Source organism: Sceloporus undulatus, chromosome 2 (assembly GCF_019175285.1).
Source record: "Sceloporus undulatus isolate JIND9_A2432 ecotype Alabama chromosome 2, SceUnd_v1.1, whole genome shotgun sequence".
In the NCBI taxonomy this organism is placed as follows: Eukaryota; Metazoa; Chordata; class Lepidosauria; order Squamata; family Phrynosomatidae; genus Sceloporus; species Sceloporus undulatus.
This window is the reverse complement of record NC_056523.1, coordinates 28,669,220-28,691,526: the sequence shown is the minus strand read 5'-3', so window position 1 is coordinate 28,691,526 and position 22,307 is coordinate 28,669,220. Positions and strand designations below refer to the sequence as shown.

Here is a 22,307-nt window from a genome sequence, read left to right as displayed (position 1 = left end):
ACCCCTGAAAAAAGAACTTCAGAAATGAGGTCACTATGATGGATATTTCAAATGAATCAGCTCTGCCCTGACAAACACCCTTTATGGTGTAAGAATTGTTCTTATTGCTGAGGTACTTTTTGTTGAGAACCCTGACTGCATGATTTGAACTGTATATGCTGAGGGCAATTTACAGTTAAGATGATTCACGGTTTGAAGTGAAAGCATTTGCTGCACACATGTGATGAAGCCAATATTCTTTCTCAAAGAAAGCTACAAAAGTAACAAAGCCACGAAGAAAGACAGCAATTTTGTTCAAGCTCTTTCTTGCCCAGAGACAAAGATGACTTGCTAATATGCATTCATAACATGTGCACAAAGATGTAGAAAGGCAGCAAGCTGTTCACCAGACATTCAAACTCCAATGAAAACTCACCTCTATTAGCTTTTCTTAGAAAATTTGCACATGGGCTTCCACTTCCATGTGCTGGGTTCACAGAGAACTAGACTCAATTTAAGAGGGGGAGGAAGCGCCTCCTTGAAGCTGCAACACTCCCCCCTTTTTTCGTGGGCTTTCATACACAAACATTAAAGAGATCAAGCGCAGGCCTTTTGGGCAATTTGAGAGAGATGGGAAGGGGCGTGGGAGTGGGGTGTGAAGGAGCCAGTGCTGAACAGAAATGGAAGAAGAGAGTATAGCAGATGGCATTGTCGGGAGCAGAAAGTGAGTGTGAAGAGTAAGGCATCTTTCAAAATTAAGTTTAAAAAAATAAGAAGGAAATTCCCCAAAGGGACTTCCTATAATTCCCAAAGCATGGCAGATGAGAAGAACAGGGATCCTATTGCAACATGATCAAAAAGACAAGATGCACTCAGTGAGTTAAGGAGCCACTTGGATTACCACCATACATAAAAGCCACTCTAATAAGTTAAAAGGGATGGTGGGTTCAGGACCAAATTTCCTGCAGACAGCAACAAAAAGAAGTGACCATCTGAGTGACTGTTAATATGCCAAGACAGGAGAGAAAATGCCAGCTAACTTTTCCTCCTTCCCACACTAATGCATTTATAGCATGTAAGACCCTCCTGATCAATCTATGAGGTGGGGAGTTCACCATGTCAGACTAATAGCTTCAGAAACTACATGACACCGCAGATGCGGCACAAAATGTATACTCCTAGAACTCCTATCAAAATGTTTCTGCTCTGGTCTGAAAGAGAGCCACTGTCATGATAACAAAACACCACAGGCTCATGGCATGCTTGGGTGATACATAGCAGATCATATTTTTATGGCAGAATTTTCTGATTTATTTCAGGACTAAAATACCCAGCCCAGATATCTGTGTGCCTACAATCACTTTAATTTAGGTTAAGTGACGTGGTGGCTCAGTGATTAAGACACGGACTCTGATGATTGTAAGATCCACAGGTCAGCAGTTTGAGGCCCAAGCACCACGTGATGGAGTGAGCTCTCATAACTAGTCCCAGCTCCTGCCAACTTAGCAGTTCAAATGCATGGAAAAATGCAAGTAGATAAATAGGTACCACTTCAGTGGAAAGGTAACAGCGATTAGAGTAGTCTCTGACAAAGCTGGCTCTCTTGGCTTTGTAACAGAGATGAGCACCATCCCCTACAGTCGGACACAACATGACAACCTTGTCAAAAGGAAAATCTTTAACTTTACGTTTAAGGGTAAAGCACATACTTTATATATGGGAAAGTTCCATATATTCTATCACCTCCAGGAAGGGCTGGGAAAACTGCTGCTTGAATCCTTGGAGAGCTTCTGCCAAACAGTGTCAGCACTACTGAGCTAGATGAGCTGATGCACTGACTCACTGGCAACTTCCCAGGTTTCTAAAAAGACATGTATGATGGTAGGAAAAGAAAAGTACTCTGGGGCAAGAAAAAGTGGTAAAGGCTTGTGTTGATTTTAGCTGAGAAGGGCATGTGGAAAGGCCTACTCACCAGATGTGTCTTTTTGTTGCTCCTATCCAGTTATAGCATATTTTCAAGTCTATTGTCGTCCAGAATACTGATTTAATGACAGGCAGTGACAGAAATTGTTGCTAGAAGCTAAAATATGCCTTAAATGGAAAAAAATATGCTGAAAGATTAGATAGCAACTTTGTATGCTGCTGAGAGCTAGAGGCAGCCATGTCTTCCCCTCGCCTTTGAGGCTTGGTGACAGGGCTTGCTTTTGGCAACTCTTTTCAATATTTTACAAGTTAGTAGTGCAGAGAATGTTTGGCATATTAAGTCCAGTTTTATGGATAATGTGATTTCAAACATGGTGGTTTTCTAAAAGTTTCACAGATAGAAGGGAGTAAGGAGATAGAGATTGACAAATAAATGCATCAAGCCACATTCAGTTCATGGGATACCTAAACACTACTTACCTTATGCTGAGAATCAAAAAGCTTACAAATCTAAAATGCTGCTAGACTAATACTTCCATTATATCTAAATATCCACAGGAAAAAATCAGCATAAAACCTTTCATAGCTTCTTTTATGCTCCATATACATTTCTCCAATCAAAGAGAATGCATGTAGTTATTATAATCCTTGGCACATTTTGATCCTCACTCTCATTTTATCATTATTACAACCTCAAGAGTTAAATTAGCTGAGAGAAAGTGACTGAGATTCAGTAAGGATTTGAATCCAAAAAAACATAAATCCAAATCCAACATGCTGTCTTTCATGACAACTCTGATTGACAGCAATCTGATGCTGAGCAATGCTAGTATGATACTCTCAGATCAAAAGCATCATCCTACCATTGCCCAGTTACAGATGTCTTCAGCAAGTTTTACTAATTATTTTTAAAAATAATTTCTCAAGAACTACTTGTTAGGTACTCCAATAAGCAGTGTAGGATCTCCTCACAAAGGCTAAAAAACAAACAAAAATCATACAACCTGAAGTTTATACTTGATGTTTGACAGAAACGGTGAGGTTTACCAACAATACTACTCCCTTTGTTTTATATTCAAGAGTGTTTATGGTGAACCTAAAAGCGTACAGGACAGAATGCCTCCATTCCTATTGCTATTAGTGGCAGAAAAGGTATATTGTCTGCGGATGGAGAATGTAATTTATAATTATTTCATAATAAACTCAATTTTAATCTAGCAACTTCACTTTTCAGAACATTATAAAGGGACAATAAATATTCCAACATGCAAAATTTTTAGATTAGCGGCCTGATCCTGGCTAGCCCTCCCCCCAAACTCAGATTCAATTTAATTCAGTGGGTTTACTTCCAAGAAATTTTACATAGAATTGCAGCCCTTCTTGAATACCAAAAAATCAACTTATTTTAATGTTTATATTCTCCTTTGTTTAATAAAACCAGTAGATAAGCCAAACAAGAATATTTGTGTTTCAGCCATTTCATAGTTTTGGAAGGAGAAAATTTCAGTTTTCACCAAGAGAGCAAGAATAACTGTTCTATAGTTAAAAACAAAATTGATATTTTTTTTTACTCTATTTCATATGAAGGCAGGGAAATACAATGACACCTCATCATGGCATCGGTGTATTTCTGAGAAAGCCAAATCAACAACTCTCCACATGGTAACTGTGAAATGTACAATGTCTGCTATCGGGAACAATTTTCTAAAGTTGGCAGAAAAATCTGAACCTTATTTTCAAGGTTCTAATATAGTATTCTGTGTGGATCTTGTTCCTGTTTTATTTTGTTATCAGAAAGCATCTGCAGTGCTGCATGCCTGTTAAAGCCAGAATAAAATTAATACAGCTAAACTCACTAATGCTACATTTTCCTGCCAGCCAATGTGTTTTGATGGTCATACATATGCTTTTATTTCTTCAACGAATGTTCTAACATTTCTGACACTTGAGGAAATCATTTAGAGCAACGTAATGGGAGACAGAGAATATTCTGCTTACTTATAAATATTTCTCCTATAGGTGTATTCAGTTTATAGTGGTAGCTATATTTCTGAACCATTTCAGGTATATACAGAAAACATTTAAAATAATTCTTATGTTTTCAATGTGTTTGATTACATTTATTCCCTATCCTCCAACACAAAATATAAAATGAATTCACCTTTTCCCAAAATACATTGTCTCCTTAGGCCATGCTTTACACTAATAAAATGGCCTATGTTTTCTGCCTCTGATTTCACAAAGTGACCTTCTATAAACAACATAAGAAGTAGGGCAAAAATCCCATTTTTGGCATAAAGCATCTGTGGCATTAATGTCTTTGTAGCGCCACTAGGTACTGTCCAATATATTGATGCAAATGGTTTTATCTGATATACAATGTGGAGAATTACTGAAGGTCAGTCCTAGTGAAATCTGATAAAAATTAATTCCTCCATCTGTGGCGCCAGCCCCATTTTTTTTCTTTTTAAAGATCATATTGGGACTTCTCCAAGTGATAAGCTGCTCTTTCCATCAAAATATAGTCAAATGCCAGTTCCTGTGAAGAACTAAGAGTCCCATCATGTGCAAATTTCCCTTTTGGCTCCAGACAGAAATAATCTCATATGCACTGAACTGAAATATGCACAAGAAGGTTACAGAACCCTCAGCTTCAAAAAGAGCAGAGTGGATGAGTGGGTGATCTGTCATAACATGTTTAGAACAAAGCAATTAAAGGGAAGTAATTTCCCATTTTTCAAAGAACGAGGTGACACATCCCTAGTCTTTGAGACTGTGCTACCCCAGGGAAGTCTCTAGAAAAATAAAACAAAGGCACATTGTCACAAAACATGACACCAAAAAACGTATAACAGAAGAGCAACAAGGTGAATGCTAAAAGGCACAGTTGGAAATACATCTGTATCTGCATCTGTGGAAGAAGTGATGCACACATGGCTTTTAAAAAAAGAGAGGGAAGGAATGCACTGCAAAATCAAGATGCACCACCATGAAGAGTCAGGAATGAAGCCTAATGTGGTGGACAATAAGCCGCTGACTTGCTAGCTTCTTACTTGAAGAGAAAAAATGCAGATATATCACAACAACAAAAGACAAATCTTTCATGTCCAAAAGGATTCTTCTATTTATGCTTGCCTAAAGGGAAGTCAGTAATCAGCCAGTTGGAAATGGTTTCCTTAGAGACAGTAGAACCTGCTGAATTCCAGCCAGAAAAAAGAAAAAGATGCTAAGATTTCTCATGCCTTGGCTCACTCCTAGAGAAATGTTTTGTCATAAAATTTGTGGAGCTAGCCTTTGCTGGAATGGGTGAGCAAGTGTGAAAGAAATAACATGGGCTCATAAGCACCTTCTTCAGAAGTGCCCAGAGTGCTACTTTATCTTTACAATGCACTGTCTGAAGATAGGGAGTTAAGTCTGCAAATCTCCATAGCCTAGAGCATAATCACATTCTTTCTGCATCTTACTGCTAAGTGCCTGAGACATGGCATGCTGAAATCATTTCTAACAGGCAAAAAAACATTCTATAAGGAGTAAGATAGTGGCAGTCATTCTTCATTTCACTCTGGACTTCATTTTTGCTCCTGAAAGAGTCCTGCGACAAAAAGCAGCCATGGAAGCTTCTACTGATACAATAAAAGTCCATTTTCAGCCATTGATACTATTACTCGCAACATTACTACATTGTGCAGAAAAAACAAATAGAAACTAGAATAGTACTAAGCCAAGAGAAGGACAGACATTATTCTTAATGTCTGGGGTCAACAGAAGCTTTTCTCCATGTATAGCAATAGCTATATCAAGTACATTTCTATGCCGATTATCAGTGCACTTAAGCACTCCCTAAGCAGTTTACAAAGTGTAAGCTAATTGCCCCCAACAAGCTGGGTACTCACTTTAGCAGCCTCAGAAGGATGCCAGGCTGAGTCGACCCTGAGCCCCTGGCGGGTATTGAACTCACAACCTTGTGGTTTGTGAGTGAATGGCTGCAGTACAGGCATTTAACCACTGTGCCACCAGGGCTCCTCGACTAATGTATATTAATTGTGAAAATATCTACCTATTGAAAAAGTGTGAAATACTGTAAATTTGTACAAAATAATGATAACTGCAAAATCTGTCTACCACTCCTGATACAAGGAAGAGCAAACTTCATCAAGAAGGTCCATGGTGGAGACAGAATTGCATTTCTGTGCACATGACTCCTTGCCACTGTATCTCACCTGGAAATTTCCAACAGGCACTCTCACCCTCCAGATATATCTTAAGGATCACGAATACAAACATTCTGCCAATAGGGATATAGAAAGACCAGGTCTTGACAAGCTGACAAGCTTGGGATTGGGGGGGGGGGGGGGGAAATATGGACTATGCTAAAACTAAATGAATCCCAAACCAGACCTCTACTCAATTATACAATGGTTTCTTGGACTTATCCTCTCCGGGAGAGTGAAAGTAAAGAAAACTCCCCAGAAATTATCCTTCCACAGTGTGGGTTGCATTTAATTATGATGCTTCTAGAATGTATTCCATTGTGAGCTTCACGGATTATGTATTCTAACAATATCATTTTAATTGTCACTACAATTGGAACAATACCAGTTTTTGCCCCCACACATCATGCATTTACTCCAGGAATGACAGATTTGGTGAACTTTGCCATAATTTTACATGCTTTTTATACAGTGCCATCTACATACATTGAAGTTTACAATATGATGAGAGGATAAAATCCCCTAAACCAAGGGGATTTTAATTTAGATGTCAAAGTTTATGTGTTAAATGTGCATATGCATTTATTACAGATACACATACTTAAACTCAGTTATAGTATAATAAAGAGACAAGAGAGTTGCATCAAAGCCTTCACAGAAAAAGTGAGTTTTCAGAAAGAATTTGAGAGCAGTAAAAGAAGTGGATTCCTTGTACGAGGAGTAGTAAAGAAGTAAGAGCAGCAGATATTTGGACAGGTGAATGTAAAGGAGCTGGATGAAGGCACGAATAAACAGCAATCTAGGAGTGGAGGGCAAGGCCAGAAATGGCTTTGAAGATAGGAACAAGAAGCTTCTGCAAGATCTGAGAAGAGACAAGAAGTCACTGCAGGGATTTAATGCAGTGGCGTTATGTTGTCAGATTCACAAAAAGATGAATGCTGGACAGAGATCAGAGGATGGAAGTCATAATGGAAGACCAGTCAGAGTTTGCAGTAGTTAAAGTGAGTTCATTTAAAGTAATTAATATAATCTATAACAGTGATGACAAACCTTTTCAGGGCTGTGTGCCCGAAAGGGGGGACTTCCTCCGCCACCCTTTCCCTGGCCTCCAACTGTCCCTGAGAAACAACTGGGGGAGAGAAAGGTCCCCCGGGGAGGAGGAACAATAGATACGTGCCCGTTCCTTGTCCTCCGCGAGCTTTTCTGACCCCCAGCTGTCCCTCGGGAGGTAGCTGGGGCTCAGGAAAGGTCCCTGGGGAGGAGGAAGAATAGGCACGCACCTCTTCCCGGAGTTTTCCCTGCCCCCAGCTGTCCCTCTGGAAGCATCTGGGGGCCAGGAAAAGTCCCTGGGGAGGAGAAGGCATGTGACCGTTCCTCCTCCTCTGCAAGCTCTCCTGACCTCCAGCTGTCCCTCCAGAGGCATCTGGGGGCCAGGAAAGGTCCCTGCAGAGGAATAACGGGCACATAATTGTTAATATTGATTTCATCTGTATGCTGCCCTGAGATCTTTTGACTCAGAGTGGGATATAACTATTTGAATAAATAAAATACATATTATTATAAACAATACCGAGGATGTGATGGACAAGTGGTCCAGTCCAGCAGGACAGTTCGTATGTTGTTAACAGCCTGTTCCATTTTCCTGTGATAGGGACAGTACTGTATGAGGAACAGTTGATGACAGCACAAGTTTAAACCTTTCTTTTTCTTTTGGCATTTGCTCATATGTTAGTCACCACTTGAGGAGCCACAAAATGTTACTTGGAGATTTTACTATACAGTTACTGATTAAAAGTCAGGTAAACTTACATTTAAAAGTACTACATTTCTTTTATGAGCTGCGTCAGCTTCTTGCATTTGCCATGTCTTTTCAGCTTCTTTGTCTCCAGAATGACTCTCCATCTGCTGAAGCAACACCAATCTCTGAGACAGGCTACAAAAGGGAAACATTCTGATAAGTGGGCAGACCATTCTTTCTGCACAACGTTCAGAAAAACAACCACCTTTTACCCTCACCCAGTATTCCTCTAATTATTTTCAATACAGCGTGGGTGCACTGAAGGAGGGGGAAAAGCACAGGAAGTCCCTTTCTTGCTGTGCTCCCATGGAGAAAGTAACCATCATGTTATACAACAAGCAGTATCAGTGCACTGTTGAAACACTCAGAAATGAACACCTCAGAGGAAATGTGCTTACAACGCAGAGTTAGTAATCTGCAGCATTACTAGGGTCACCAGTTTCTGCAGTTATATGTAGCTCTGCAGACAGAGGTGATGTCATGTTTAGAAGAAAGGCTGTTCCATTCCTAACCTGAACTTCACATATTGCTTTAACTGGTTTGCATATTTGAAACATACTCTTTTCTCTTCCTTCCAATTAATATTGCCCATACATAATCAGACATATTTATTCTTCCAAAAATGGGTTTCATTTCCTTCAGAAAAAGGAACAATCTTTTCTTTCATTTTCCCCATGTTCTGAAGTTCCACTCCCATCTCCAACTTGCTTGCCAGATTCCAATATTATCAATCTTTCTACCAAAAGCTCCCTAGATGGATTGCTTTTTCTCTTCTGAGGAGGACAGTTATGCATTCTCGGAGATCATCTCCCAGAGAGAATCACTGTGGGAGATTTAATAATTAAGAATACAGAGAAATGGATCTGAAACAGGTCTGATGACTGCATGGTGACTTGCTTGGTGTGAAAGTTGCAGGCACCATGATTTCTTTAAATAGGCTGCAAGTGTGAATCAGTGGTTGTGATGTATGTTGGTACCACCAGTATTAGGAAACAATGCCATGAGGCTCTGGAGCTAAGAAGTTGGAACTTAGGACCTTTAAGGTTGAAGTGTCAGAAATGCTATTGTTGCAATAGAGACAGCTAACAAGACAGGGCTGAGTGGTCATAATGAATGAGATTATGATGTTGGAAGGGATGGTTTAGTTGTACATGTCTATGTGCTACAGGACACAGGACATGCTTTCCTTGTACTAAAGAAAAAAGCTGGCACTTGATTCAAAATGGAAGTAGACTTCTTGAAGTTATAATTAAAGCAGTTACCAAATGGTTTTTAAATTGTCTTGAAGATTTTAAATTGTCTTAAAATTGAGAAAAAGTGGAAAGCACTATGATACATCTGGTTTGTGTTGACATAATTCAGAAGTAAATATTTCAGATCCTCAAAATAGTGGTAAGGTAGATCTTGGCAAAAAGCATTCATAAACAACAGAGAGTAGTTTGAAAGGGCCACATATTTGTAAAAGTTTTTGCACACAATTGTAGAAGAATATGTAGTAAATATGTTTTTAATAATGGCAGAAGTATATGAAGTAATCTGCCACAGCTGCAGTGCTTTATACTGGGAGAGAAAATAGATATAGTGGACACAGAAGAAATAGTATAAAACTATGAGAGGAGTATGATTATCCATGGAATGATGTAGTAGAATTAGTATGACTTACAGGTCAAGCAGAGTACCATAAACTAAAGACTTAAGAGGAACAATGTCCACCACAAAATCAGTGCAGATGGAAACACTAGGCTCCAAAATTAATGTAGCACTAGGGACATATTACTGTACCTTGATAAAAACAGGGAGGATGATATTCAGTCAAAGAATGTAATCAGGGAGTCAGGTGAAGGAGAAAATGCTGTAGCAATGTCTCAATTATCCTCACATTGGTGCATAAATGACTATCATCTGCCCCAATATATAGGCAATTGCCTTTCTTATTATTTGAATGTGAAAAACTTACTTTTTAGACTACAATTCCAGCAGAGAACTAGAGCAAACCCTGAAGTTGTAGTTCACAAAAATTAATTTTTGCAAGCTCTGCTATTTACCTTTCCTACTCAGTTTGTACTGGAGATTTCAGGGGCTGAACCTGGAACTTTCTTCTAAACAGCATGTCCCTTTTACTAAGCTACAGTCCTTCCTCTTTCATGGAATACATATCTTTGATTGGTGAAGGTGAACAAATATCAGTTACATTCAGATTTCTTGTAAACCAAAGACTTCATATTTCAAACAATATTGCTGTGATAATCTTTTCCCCTAAATTAATTCAGTCTATTTCTATTAAGTCACTACTTCTTTTTACACCCACAACAATTTGTATTGCTTTGTTGTACTTTGCAAGGTCTGCTATTTCCTCTTTAGAGAATAAACTATCAGAAGTGCACACAGAGCTTTCACAGATTTCTTTACTAAACTTATGACAAATTTGGTACTATTTTTACCCTTTCCTAAATATTAATAGTTTCCCTGGCTTTTCAACCACTGAAACACAAGAAGGCAGAATGTTTGCATTGTCAAATCTGTCAGTGTTCTTCATAACATAAAAAAGAAGCAGAGCAAGAAATCATGCAGCTCTCTAGATGTTTTTGGACTACAAGTCCCAACAGCCACCATAATCAGGGGGGAGGAATGTTGAGACATGGATTCAAAAAAATCTGGATGGTCATATCATTCCCACACATTTTGTGCTAGAACACAAAAACACAGTATCTGCAGCTAAAACACAAAGAAGCCTGCATAGTTGACAGATGAAACTCCCCAAACACTTAAGAACAGATGAGAAGCAAAAGTTAAAGGTGACAGAAATAGTCACATAACACTGAATGCAACTGTTCAGAAACTTGTGCACAGGAACTAAGATAATTAGAATAATAACCAGAAGAAGATAACAAAAAGGAAGAACAAGAGACCTCTTCAACAAGATCTGAGAAATCAAAGAGAAATTTAAACCAAGAGTTGGGATGTTATACAGTGCAGCCTTGCCTTACGCAGGGATCCGTTCCTGACCCCCCGCGTAAGACAAATACTGCATATGGCGTGCCCGCGAATGGAGCGGGCGCACTGTATGACCACCAGAGAAACACATTACATGATCAACTCAAAATAAAAAAGATGATGAAAACAATACATTCAAGAACTATATAAAAGAGATGAAAGGATGACAGGTTTATTCAGTGAAGAAACAGTTAAAGATGAACCCACAATTGCAAAAGGTGAAGTGGGGAGTTATACTCAGAGCACTTGGGAAAATAAATAACAAGGAACAAAAGGCATGCCAATAGAGCTGCTTTAAGCTACAAAGACAGAAGCTACTCTAGTTCTATTTAAATTCTGTCAACACATATGAAAAACAAAACAAAACAAAAATGACCCATGGATTGGAACATTCCATATACATTCCAATCCTGAAGAAACAGGACACCAGGGATTGTATTAATTACCCATGCAAGGAAAGTGATATTTAAAATTTTACAACAAAGACTTTCACCATATATGGAGCAAGAAATGCCAGATGTTTAAGCTGGGTTCAGGAAAGGAAGAGGCAGGGACCATATTGCAATCATACATTGGATAATGGAGTATACCCAAGAATTTCAGAAGAATATCAGTCTGTGCTTTATAGCAAAGCCTTTGATTGTGTAGATCATGAAAAATTATAGATCTATCTTAAGGAAATGGTTGTACCACAACAATTGATTGTCCTTATGCGTAACCTGTACTTCTGACAAGAGGCTACTGTCAGAACAGAATACAGAGAAACAGAATGGTTTTCAATTGGCAAGGGAGTTATCATCCTAACTGTTTAATTTCTACACCGAATATATGATACATAATTATCCTCCTTTAGACTTGGAGGAGGGAGACATGAAAATCAGAGGAACATCAACAATTTAAGATATGCAGATCACACCATAATACCAGCAGAAAATACCAAAGACTTAAAACAATTATTGAATCATAGAATGACAGAGCTGGAAGAGGCCACAAGGGCCATCCAGCCCAACCCCCTGTTCACAATCAAAGCATCCTCAACAGATGGCCATCCAGCCTCTGCTTAAAGACCTCCAAAGAAGGAGACTCAACCACACTCTGAGGAAGTGTGTTCTACTGTTGAACAGCTCTTACTTTCAGGAAGTTCCTCCTAATTTATTTTCAAATGTATATATTTTTTATTGGTTTCCAAAAACGTTTAAACCAAATCTTCTTTTTGTTACACATTCACACAATTTCCCCCCCAAACAATATTAGACTTAATCAAAATTTATGAAAAGAAGTTCTTCCTAATTTTAAAGTGAAATCTCTTTTCCTGTGGCTTGCATCCATTGTTCCGTGTTCTAGTCCCTGGAGCAGCAGGAAAAAAAACTTGCTCCATTCTCAGTGTGACACTCCTTCAAATGCATAAACAGGGCTATCCTTGAAGAAAGCAAGGAAGCATGTGCAAAGGCAAGTTTACAATTTAATATTAAGAAAATAAAAATAATGATCACAAATGATTTAGCTAATTTTAGAGTAGATGATGAAAACAATGAAAATGTTCAAGATTTTTCGTACTTAGGCTCAGTCATTAATCAGAATGGAGACTGCAATCAAGAAATCAGAAGACTAGACTCAGAAGAGCAGCTATAAAAGAACTAGACAAGATCCTGAAGTGTAGAGATAGATCAATGAATACTAAAGTATGTCTATGCCAGGGGTAGGCAACCTTTTTGAGCCAGGGGCCGGGTTGCTGTCCCTCAGGCGACTGGGGGGGCCAAACAGGGGGGGTGGAGCTTCCACCCTCTGGGGGTGGAGCCGCATGCTGGGGGCGGAGCTTCCACCCTCTGGGGGCCAGGCCTCCTCCTCTTTGCCGACCCCTGACAGGGCCCCAGGCCCCGTCAGAGCCCGGCAAAAAAGCTGGTGGGGGCCAACAGCGCTGGAGGCCTCCTCCTCTTTGTCGGCCCTGTTGCCGTCGCTGGGGCCCTCCAAGAGGCTCCGGGGCGCAGCAGGGCCTCTGGGAGGCCCTTTTGCCATTGCCAGGGCCCTCTTGGAGGGCCCAGCGAAGGCAACCGGCCTCCGAGCCCCCTGCCGCCGGAGCCCTCCTGGAGGCCCCCGCGACGGCAACCGGCCTCCCAGAGGCCCCGCTTGCCCGGGCCCTGTTCGAGGCTCTGGTGGCTGCAGTGGGCCTCCTAGAGGCTGCCGCCAATGGCGGTGGGTCACATGCGACTTCCCCGAGGTCGCGCAAGACTTCGCCTCTAGGTCGCCACCATTTCCCCCCCAAAATGGCGGGGAAGGTCACGCGAGACTTCGCCGCCTTTGGGGGGGGGAAATGGCAGCGCCTGGAGCGGCAAAAAGCCGCAATCGGCGGCGGCGGTGGCAGTCAGGGGCTGGCTGAAAGGCCTCCGCGGGCCACATGTGGCCCACGGGCCGGAGGTTGCCAACCCCTGGTCTATGCTATCCTATTTCCAATTTCTATGTATGGGTGAGAAAGCTGGACAATGAAGACAGTAGACAGGAAGAACATGAAGTAATTTGAATGTGGTGCTGGAGTAGAGTTTTATGATACCATGAACTGTCAAAAAGACCAATCCATGGGTCCTAAGGCAAACCACTGATGCAGACAATCCTTACTGCATATATACTGATATATGTGTGTGTGTGTGTGTGTGTTGCCGTGGGGGGAGTTTGAACTGGTGAAGACTAATCACCCTTTCCCAGCAGATTTAAGGCGCGCAAAAGAGGATACTTCTTTTCACAGTATATAATTAAGTTATGCAATTCACTTCCACAACCAATTGAAGACTGTTTGGTAGCACAGAGGGCTTCAAAAGGAGATTAAACAAATGTGCATAGGCCAAGTTTATCAATGTCTTCAGCCTATTACTCTGAACATACTTGCTTCAGGTGAAACATGACACTGCTTGAGGAACAATAGTGGAGCAAAGGTCTCTCCTTAAATCAAGCCTGTGGGTTTCTGTTGGCAATTCTCTGATTACTTGGGCATGCACAATATCTTTCATATGTTTCATATGTCAATTGCTAATGAAGCTTGGAATTTGTCTGGAAAAAGAGAATACTAGCTATAAGGAATATAGATTTTCATATCAATGGGTATACACTCACTAGGAAAGAAATCAGGTATGTAAATCAATATGGCTATCACTAATGAGGAGGTCTCCCAATGTGTCCCTTTTTTAATCTCATGTGTCCCTTTTTTAGTCTTATACAGCAAGAATGCCTTCCTTATATAGCCAGGCAGACCTCTTAGACCTTTTTCACACAAGTCTTGGTCTCGCTTTGGTCTTGTCACAATCACAGCATTTAAAAAGAATGGGGACATATCAGGTTTGAGCTTTTATTATCACACATCTCTTCATTAAGGCAACTGGGGCTTTTTGTACCAATGATGGTCCTGAACTCTCTTCTGCATCCCCCCATAACCCTGCCTTGCTGCCCTATGCTCTACTCAGCATGCCTTTCATTAAAAAAATATTTTTATTTTTAATGCAATTCTGGAGTTTTGAGAAGGCTATTTAGTGGAAGACAAAACAGAAAGTGGAAAAAAGAAAGAAAACAGGTTATTTGGGAATAGTGAAAGGGAGAGGGAGAAAGAAGGAGACTGACACCATGTGACAGTCTAATATTGGAACTGCCGTGGGAGCTACTTATCGCACCTGTGGAGTAATGGGCTGGCAGCATGATTGGCTGCTTATTGATGGGTTTTTGCATCAATGAAAAGATGCACTCTAATAATGCTTCAGAGGCACAGCAGCAACAGGTCTGAGGCAACGTCATGCAACAGGTATTGCCAAAGACACTATTCTCTTGCTAAAATTGTAGCTTACCCGTGTGTGATAGTCCTCCTAGTCACTCTTTTGCTGTTTTTCCTGCCTTTGCGCCAGGCCTTAGTACTCTGCACCTGGCAATAGAATCCCTACACCTAGAAAAGGTGACAGTGCTAAGTAAAAAGAGAATGTTTCCCATTCCAAATTCTACAAGAACAGCTGGACGTCAGCACCCTGGATTCTATTCATAGTTCTATTCTCTAGAAAAAGGTTTTGCTTCTGCTCTCATCTTGAAGACGTCCTGCTTGGACATACTTCTCAAAGCTTTGCTGACGTCACTGGACTAAGGATGATCTTCACCCAGCTAAGTTGAAATTAGTATCTTGAGCACAGAAACCAGGATTTTAGCCAAATCATCTCTTTCCTAAGTTCCTGTTCTGGCTCAGAGAATCCATGCTAGCTTGCCCTTCCATGAGATGTCTGCCAACTATCTCCTGTTATTTCTACTGTTTCAATTAGAGTTGTAACACTCACCAGCTGCTCTGTAAGACAGTCTAATCAGGCTTAGGAGAAGGAAACCTTATTTATTTATTGAATTTATACCCTGCTCTTCAGAAATGTTCTCAAGAGGGGCTTACAAATTGGTAATTAGACAGTTCCCTGCCCTCAGCCTTACAATCTAAACCTTGTAACTTGGATCTGTCTTTAGGAACTACTTACCTTATGCATTGGTCATGAGTGAGGGTCTGAAAGACAGTGATAGAGAAGGGTTTTTTTTAAGGGAAGAGATTAGCTCTTCCCCATAACAAACTGAATGAATTATTTTCCTTGATCTTTCCTTGACCTCTGAAACCTCTCCACTGAGCCTCTTTTGTTCCCCCTTTATTTCTCAGCAAACTATGAACCCCAGATGACATATCTTCAACCCTTGCATCTCTTGCAACCTTAATCCATCCTTTTACAGTTTATCCAAATCTGATTCTTTCAGTTAACATTTTGAAGCAACTCTATTTTATTATCTAGTTGTTTGTTTTATTCACTTACTGTTGCCATTTATTAAGCTCTACCATAGTATTTGCCATTTCTTAATATAATCACTGTAAATGTTTTGATGCTTATGCATTCAATAAAACTTGCCCTGTGAAACAGCTCTGTGAGAATATGGTTTAGTGGAACCAATCTGTCTTGATGTGCTATTGCTATTGCCAAGGTTCAAATATCCCTTGCAGGCATAGATTCTCACCATGTGCATGAATTCAGAGTATGCCTGACGACACTTTCCAGAAGCACCTGGTTGGTTATTTTAGAAGGCAAAATGCTGGACTGTTTTCATGACACATGTGTAAAATACATTACAGATCACAGCTGGCACAAGAATATCAAATTATTTAAAATATAGGTAAAACATTCCCAGTAATGCCAGCATATAACCTTCTAATATAATGTTTTATTAAGTAGATTACACTGAGCTTCAAGACAAAAATTTTTATTGAAATGAAACTTCATACTGAATTTAGAAGACAAAATCCAATTGCTCTGCTCTAGCTGAAATTTAATCAGAACATTCAATACTGATGATCTTAGTAGTACATCTAAAAGGCAGTACTGGTGGCACAGCTCCCCCTAGAGGCAATTTTTCCTTTGTTGTTAAGTGAAACTGCTTTCTTGGTCCAAAACATACTGGAGAAATAATCCAGTTTCAGACCGCTTTAACTGACCTGGAACAGTACTAGGGAATTCTGGGACTTGTAATGTATTGTGGCACCAGAGCTATCTATCTGCCAGAGAAGGCTAAATGTCTCACAAAACTAAAGTTCCCAGAATCCCCTAACATTGAGCCAGGGCAGTTAAACCAGTGTTAAACTGGATTATTTCTGCAGTGTGTTTTGGACCAGAGTTACAAGTCTTTCATACAGAACAACTGCCCACTAATTTTTAGTTTGGTAAATTATACCAGAGCAAAAAAACCTGTATGTTTAAATGCAAAGTGGACCTAGAAAACATTTTAATTTTTAAAAACTATTCATGTCAATAATTGATTTTTCGAATATACTTTAGAATCTAATCAAATAATCTCATAATGTTTTCCAGGAAATCTTATGATACAAGTACTTACATTTCTTCATGTCTTTTAGCAAGCTGAACCTCTCGTGCTAAATAGGATGCCATCTTTGGTCATGTAAATAAGAGCCCAATTTTACTAAAGAAAAGGAAAGATAGGCAAACATTTCTTCAAAGACATGGACAGATATTTCCTGGAAGGTTTATTAAAACATTGTTAATGCCACATACAATGTCAAATTAGTGGCTAAGCAACTGCCATTTAATAAGTGAAATCTGATTCCTGAATATTTTCACCACCATAATATTGCCAGTAGATGGACAAAAGCAACATATACATATTGATGAAGCATGTACAAAATGAGACCTGTTGAAGAAATATTGCCCATTACAGAGCTTATTTATAAAGTTATTTATATTATCAGTAATGCTAATAGTGGATAAATGTGAAACCAGAGAATCTAGAGAAACATCCATCAGATGACTCTAAATTCAACCCAGCATAGTGAACTAAATTGACATTTCATCTAATACAACAAGATTTCTCTGTTGCTGTTTATTTGCTTTATTTTTATGGCCCCAGTAATTCAAATTCAAAACTTAAACCCTCAATCAAAATTAAACATAGTTATCCTAGGAACCAACTTCACTCCAAACCACTCCAGAAAAAAGATCATGGTTACTGGTACACCACTGGCCAATTGCTGGGATATTGAGGATGGGGAGTGGTGGAAGTAAATTCAAGTCAGAAAACTGTTGGGGCATTACACTGGATAATTCTGAGTTACATTTGTGCTTCTTACACACTTGAATAAGGAGATTAAATACCTTCTTATACAATAGATTAAATACCTTCTTATACAAATAGTATCCTGGCACAGTGCAGTATGCTGGTGTAAAGGATAACTGGATGTGGGTATAGCTTCAGACCCATATGACTTGGAACAGACACTGAAAAACAACCTGAACGATAACCATAATACTGCCAAAAGCTGCAGTGAACAGGATCTTGGTCTAAGAAGTGTGTTTGCGTGCTATGTGCCTTCAAGTAGTTTCTGACTTGTGGAAGCCCTATCATGGGGTTTTCCAGTCAAGATTTGTTTAGATTGCCTTCTGCTGAGGCTGAGAGAGTGTGACTTGCCCAAGGTCACTCAGTGGGTTTCACAGCCTAGGTGGGAATTGCACCCAGATCTCCAGAGACCTAATCCAACATTCAAACCACCACGCCATGCTCACTCTAACCTGGCCAAATTCAGCAAGTCATTTCTTATTATTTTAACTAACGATACATACTCAAATTATAATTGGCCCTCTATATCCACGGATTTTTCATCCATGGATTGAAAATATTCTAAAATACATAGGCGCGTTACAGACCACCCAAAACGGGCGGTCTCGTGCCGCTGCCGGTTGCTGCATCCGGGAACCGCAGCAGCCAAACCACGTGGTTCCTGGGCGCAGCAACAAAGAAGTGCCAAAATGGTGCTTCTTTCTGCACTCTGGAAGAGGCGCCGCAAGGCGCGAGGTGCCCACTCGTGGCGCCACGTCCGGACGCTGTGCATTTGCGACGTCAAAATGGCGGCGCCCATCTGTATGCTGTGCCGCCATTTTGACGTAGTCGTTACACGCGAGGGCAAGGTGCGTCAGGAAGCGCCGCCCCTCACGTGTAACGACGGCGCCCCATAGGACCTGTCCGGAATGCGCCATAAATTTCAAAATGCAAGTCTTGATTTTGCCATTTTAAATAAGGGACACCATTGTACTATGACATAGTATTTAATAGGACTTGAGCTTCCATGGATTTTGGTATCCATGAGAGGTCCTGGAACCAAACCCCAGCTGTTGACATATGTTATGCCGATGCATTCTTGTCTTGTAAACTTGAAATACAATAGTGCACCAGATGAAAAAGGAAAAGAACAGAACACAACCATGGAACCTTGAAATTAGCCTGCCTTGCCCTGCCCTATATGAATACAGAATTTTAGGGTGGCCGGTAACACAGGCCTTATTCCAGATCTGACTAGTTATCCCTCTAGCCCAATATTATCTGCTCTGAAAGACAGAGGCTTTCAAGAGTCTCTGTCAAAGGTCTTCACATTACTTAAGTTGATCGTTTTATCTGATGATGCCAGGGATTGCCTTGTTTCGGCAAAGCACGTCTTACTCAGCAGAACATTTCCTCAGGCCGTTCACAAGTCAATGTGTACTAAGTGGAACAGAGCAAAATCCCCAAACCACACTATTATTTACCTAAGCTCTTATCCTTTGGCTGATAGAGGAGGGAATCAAGGAACATTTATTTTGTCAGTAGTTGTTAGCTTACTTTCAATTCATTTCAACTGGATTTACCTCTTGAACCAGTAAACAAAAGTTACACTATGTTTGCTTATTTTAGAGGAAAATCTCTGCTTCCTGCCTTTTAATCTATAAAAACAGACAAATGAAAAGAAAGAAAGGCAAAAATGGAACCTTGAGATGCAGTGCAGAATTAAATAACATGAAGGTCTTAGGAAAGAGCATGTCAAATCTAACATCAAATTGAACTGTTTCAACTGCACACAGAGCCACACTAGTAAATTCATGCCAGACAAGTTTGCAACATGTAAGTATTATAAACAACTGTAATTTCAAAGTTGAAGTTGGATGACATTTCATATTGTGAGAAAGTAAACACACAAACAATCTCAAGATAAAAGTTTTTTTTTCCAGGTCTATGTTACTGTCATTTCATATCATCCCTCAATGTGCAGTTGCTGCTCACAAGCTGTGCAAAATCCATACAATCCATGTATCCTCCTTCAAGATTGTGTACCTGTCACACTTTTTCAATATTTGACCTGAAATGTTTGATCAGAAGGCATTTTTTTCATGAAGAAAGCATATCCATTGCAACTGTTTGTTGCACAGAATATTGTTTGAGTCTCAACTGAAATCTCTCGAGGTCAGTAAAGACCAGCCACTCAGTTCTCCCGCTCTCCATTGATACCTAAATTGCAAGGGGTCCCTACAGGGCACCCACAAATTACATTTAATTAATAGGAAGCAGTGAGAGGGCTTCGGTAAAATGAAGCTGGGATCTCAGCCTTTGTATGACAGTTCCAAACCCAGAGAAACCCAGAGGTGGTTTTCCAGATTAATTTAGTTTATTTAAAAAGGGGGATCCACACTCACAATTTGCTATTGTCTGGGCACATGTATTATTATTAATAATAATAATAATAGGATTTATTTATATGCCACCCAATCACTGGGAATCCGGGCGGCTTACAACAGAGGGGATAACAGACGGTTCCCTGCCCTCAGGCTTACAATCTAAAAGACACGACACAAAAGGAGAAGGGAATGGTGGGAGGGAGGGGATCAGGTCCAGCATTCTTCTCTCCCTCTGAGGCCTGGACCAAGGCAGATGGACTGGAGGGAGGGCTCTTTTTCTTAATTGAGGCTGGGCTCGATGGCGTTGGGCCTGTCCTTTCACTCCCTCCCAGGCCAGAAGATGACAGTTGGAAGGAGGGAGGGGAGGGCTCTTCCTCTTCAGGCCCGATGGTGTTGGGCCTGTCCTTTCACTCCTTCCCAGGCCAGAAGATGACAGTTGGAAGGATTTATAGCAAGAAATGTGTACTGAGGGCAATCTTTCAGGAGTTGAAAGACTAAAGTGACTTTCCCAGGGGAAAAGAATGGGGAGTAATAGGCAAGAAAGTCCGGACAATCATCATGAATGTCCTCGGACAAAAAGAGAAGGGAATTCCCCTTGTCTGCTATATGCAAACAATCTCGAAGTCCAGGTCACCACCATTACTCCCTTAATGAAGAGATTATGCTAATTTTGATCTGGGGTGATCCCAGCTGAGTGCCTTTGGTTTCTCCCATGCTGAGCCATCTGTATGTCCCAATGTGCTTTGGCTGGTTTCCTGTACTGAGGAGCCCCCGGTGGCTACCCGCTGGCAATCTCCCTTTTTGATATAGGTTTGCTATCAAGGGCCACAGAGGAGTGACTAAGGACCAGATCCTGGGTGACAACACACATATACCATTGTATTTAAGACGTTGAATCTGACTTAGTTGAATTTAAGTTTTTACTGAAATAAATGGGACATGTTAATCTTGATGTAGGAGATTACTACACTACACACTTATAGTGCTGCTATTTCACCTTTACTGTTCTGGTGCCTCCTGTGGCATTCTGGGATTTGTAGTTCAGTGAGGCCTAAGACCTCTCTGGCTGAAAAGTCTAAACGATAATCCCAGGATGCACAGGAGACAGTTTAAGTGGAATAGCAGCACTATAAGAGTGTAGTGCAGTAATCTCCTGAAGCACCACTGATTTCAATAGAAACTGAGTGCAACGAATGTAAACCGGATCCAGTCTGAAATTCTGTATCCCGTGTTCTTCCCAGTAGTTCAGCAGAGAAAGTGTTTTATCTAAGTGAAAGACATTTTTAGTCCAACTGAAAACTGTGCACCCCTCTGCTAGACAACATCAAAGAAGCATTAATATAGCCTGAATACAGTCAATATCCCTCATTTCATTCACAAATGTATTTTAAATGCAGATGCTTAAAGAGATATTATAAATATTTCTGTAGCAAAATACTACATTTTGTAATATGCAAACAAGATATTCTAGATTAGTACTGCAAAAACTCCAATAAGACCATACATAATATGTATTTGAAAAAGGTACTGACATATGACTAGTTGCACCAGTATACAGATATACGTATGCCCCCATATGTGTAAGATATTAAAGCAGTGCAGATAGACCACACTCACATAGTGCGTTCTCGTTTAAATATTATGTATTCAATTTATAGTCTGTTCTTCTGCAAAAATACAGCACTGAAGACTGTTAACCATAAAAGGTAATAGTACAGTAGTAGTATTAACATTAATAAAATTAATATAAAACAAGTATTATTCAACATAAAGAAAGACTAAGAAGAATTATAACACATCAATAAATAATTAACAGCATCCAATCAGTTAAAACTGCTTCAATAGCTGCCAGGCATAAATTCCAAAGACCTGTTCAAATAAAAAGGTCTTTGCCAGTGAAAGGACAAGAGATAGCTTTGAAGTAGAGTTCCTGAACATGGGAATAACCACAAAGGAAGTCCATTCTTACATCCCCAGCAATCCATCTCTGATACTGATGATGCAGATATAGACACACCAGGCAGGCTTGCATAGGCAAATAGTCTTTCAGACACCCTCATTCCAAGACATAACCAACACTTTTAAGCTGTAGTCAGAAAGAGACTAGTAGTCCGTGAATAACATACTTCCTCTGGCCAACAGGATGGATGTAACATTCTGGATCAGCTGACGTTTAAGAACACTTCATAAATTTAGTCTCACACAGAGAGCACAACAGTTATCCATTAAGCCATGTATCACTGTGGCCAGATCAGACTTTTTCAAAAAGAAGTGCTGTTCACACATTAGCTTTGCACTCCTGGCCATCCAAGATCAGGGCAGAATCTGAAAATTATACCCAAGCTGTGAACCTGCATCTTCAGGGGAGTGTAACCCCACCCAGAACACATGGAATTCCTATTCCACATCAAATGACAA

At 40.2% G+C, this 22,307-nt stretch overlaps 1 protein-coding gene across 2 annotated transcripts in view; it reads right to left on the bottom strand.

The window, feature by feature from the left end:
* C2H3orf14 (chromosome 2 C3orf14 homolog) overlaps positions 1-22,307 on the bottom strand; it is a 31,844-nt gene that overhangs the window by 5,200 nt on the left and 4,337 nt on the right. For both annotated transcript variants that reach the window (XM_042454272.1, XM_042454273.1), the window contains exons 3-4: positions 16,789-16,872; positions 7,923-8,046 (exon numbers count right to left, since the gene is read on the bottom strand). In XM_042454272.1, coding sequence (XP_042310206.1) covers positions 7,923-8,046; positions 16,789-16,841 — 177 coding nt within the window. In that variant the 5' untranslated portion in view covers positions 16,842-16,872. The remainder of the gene's footprint in view (positions 1-7,922; positions 8,047-16,788; positions 16,873-22,307) is intronic.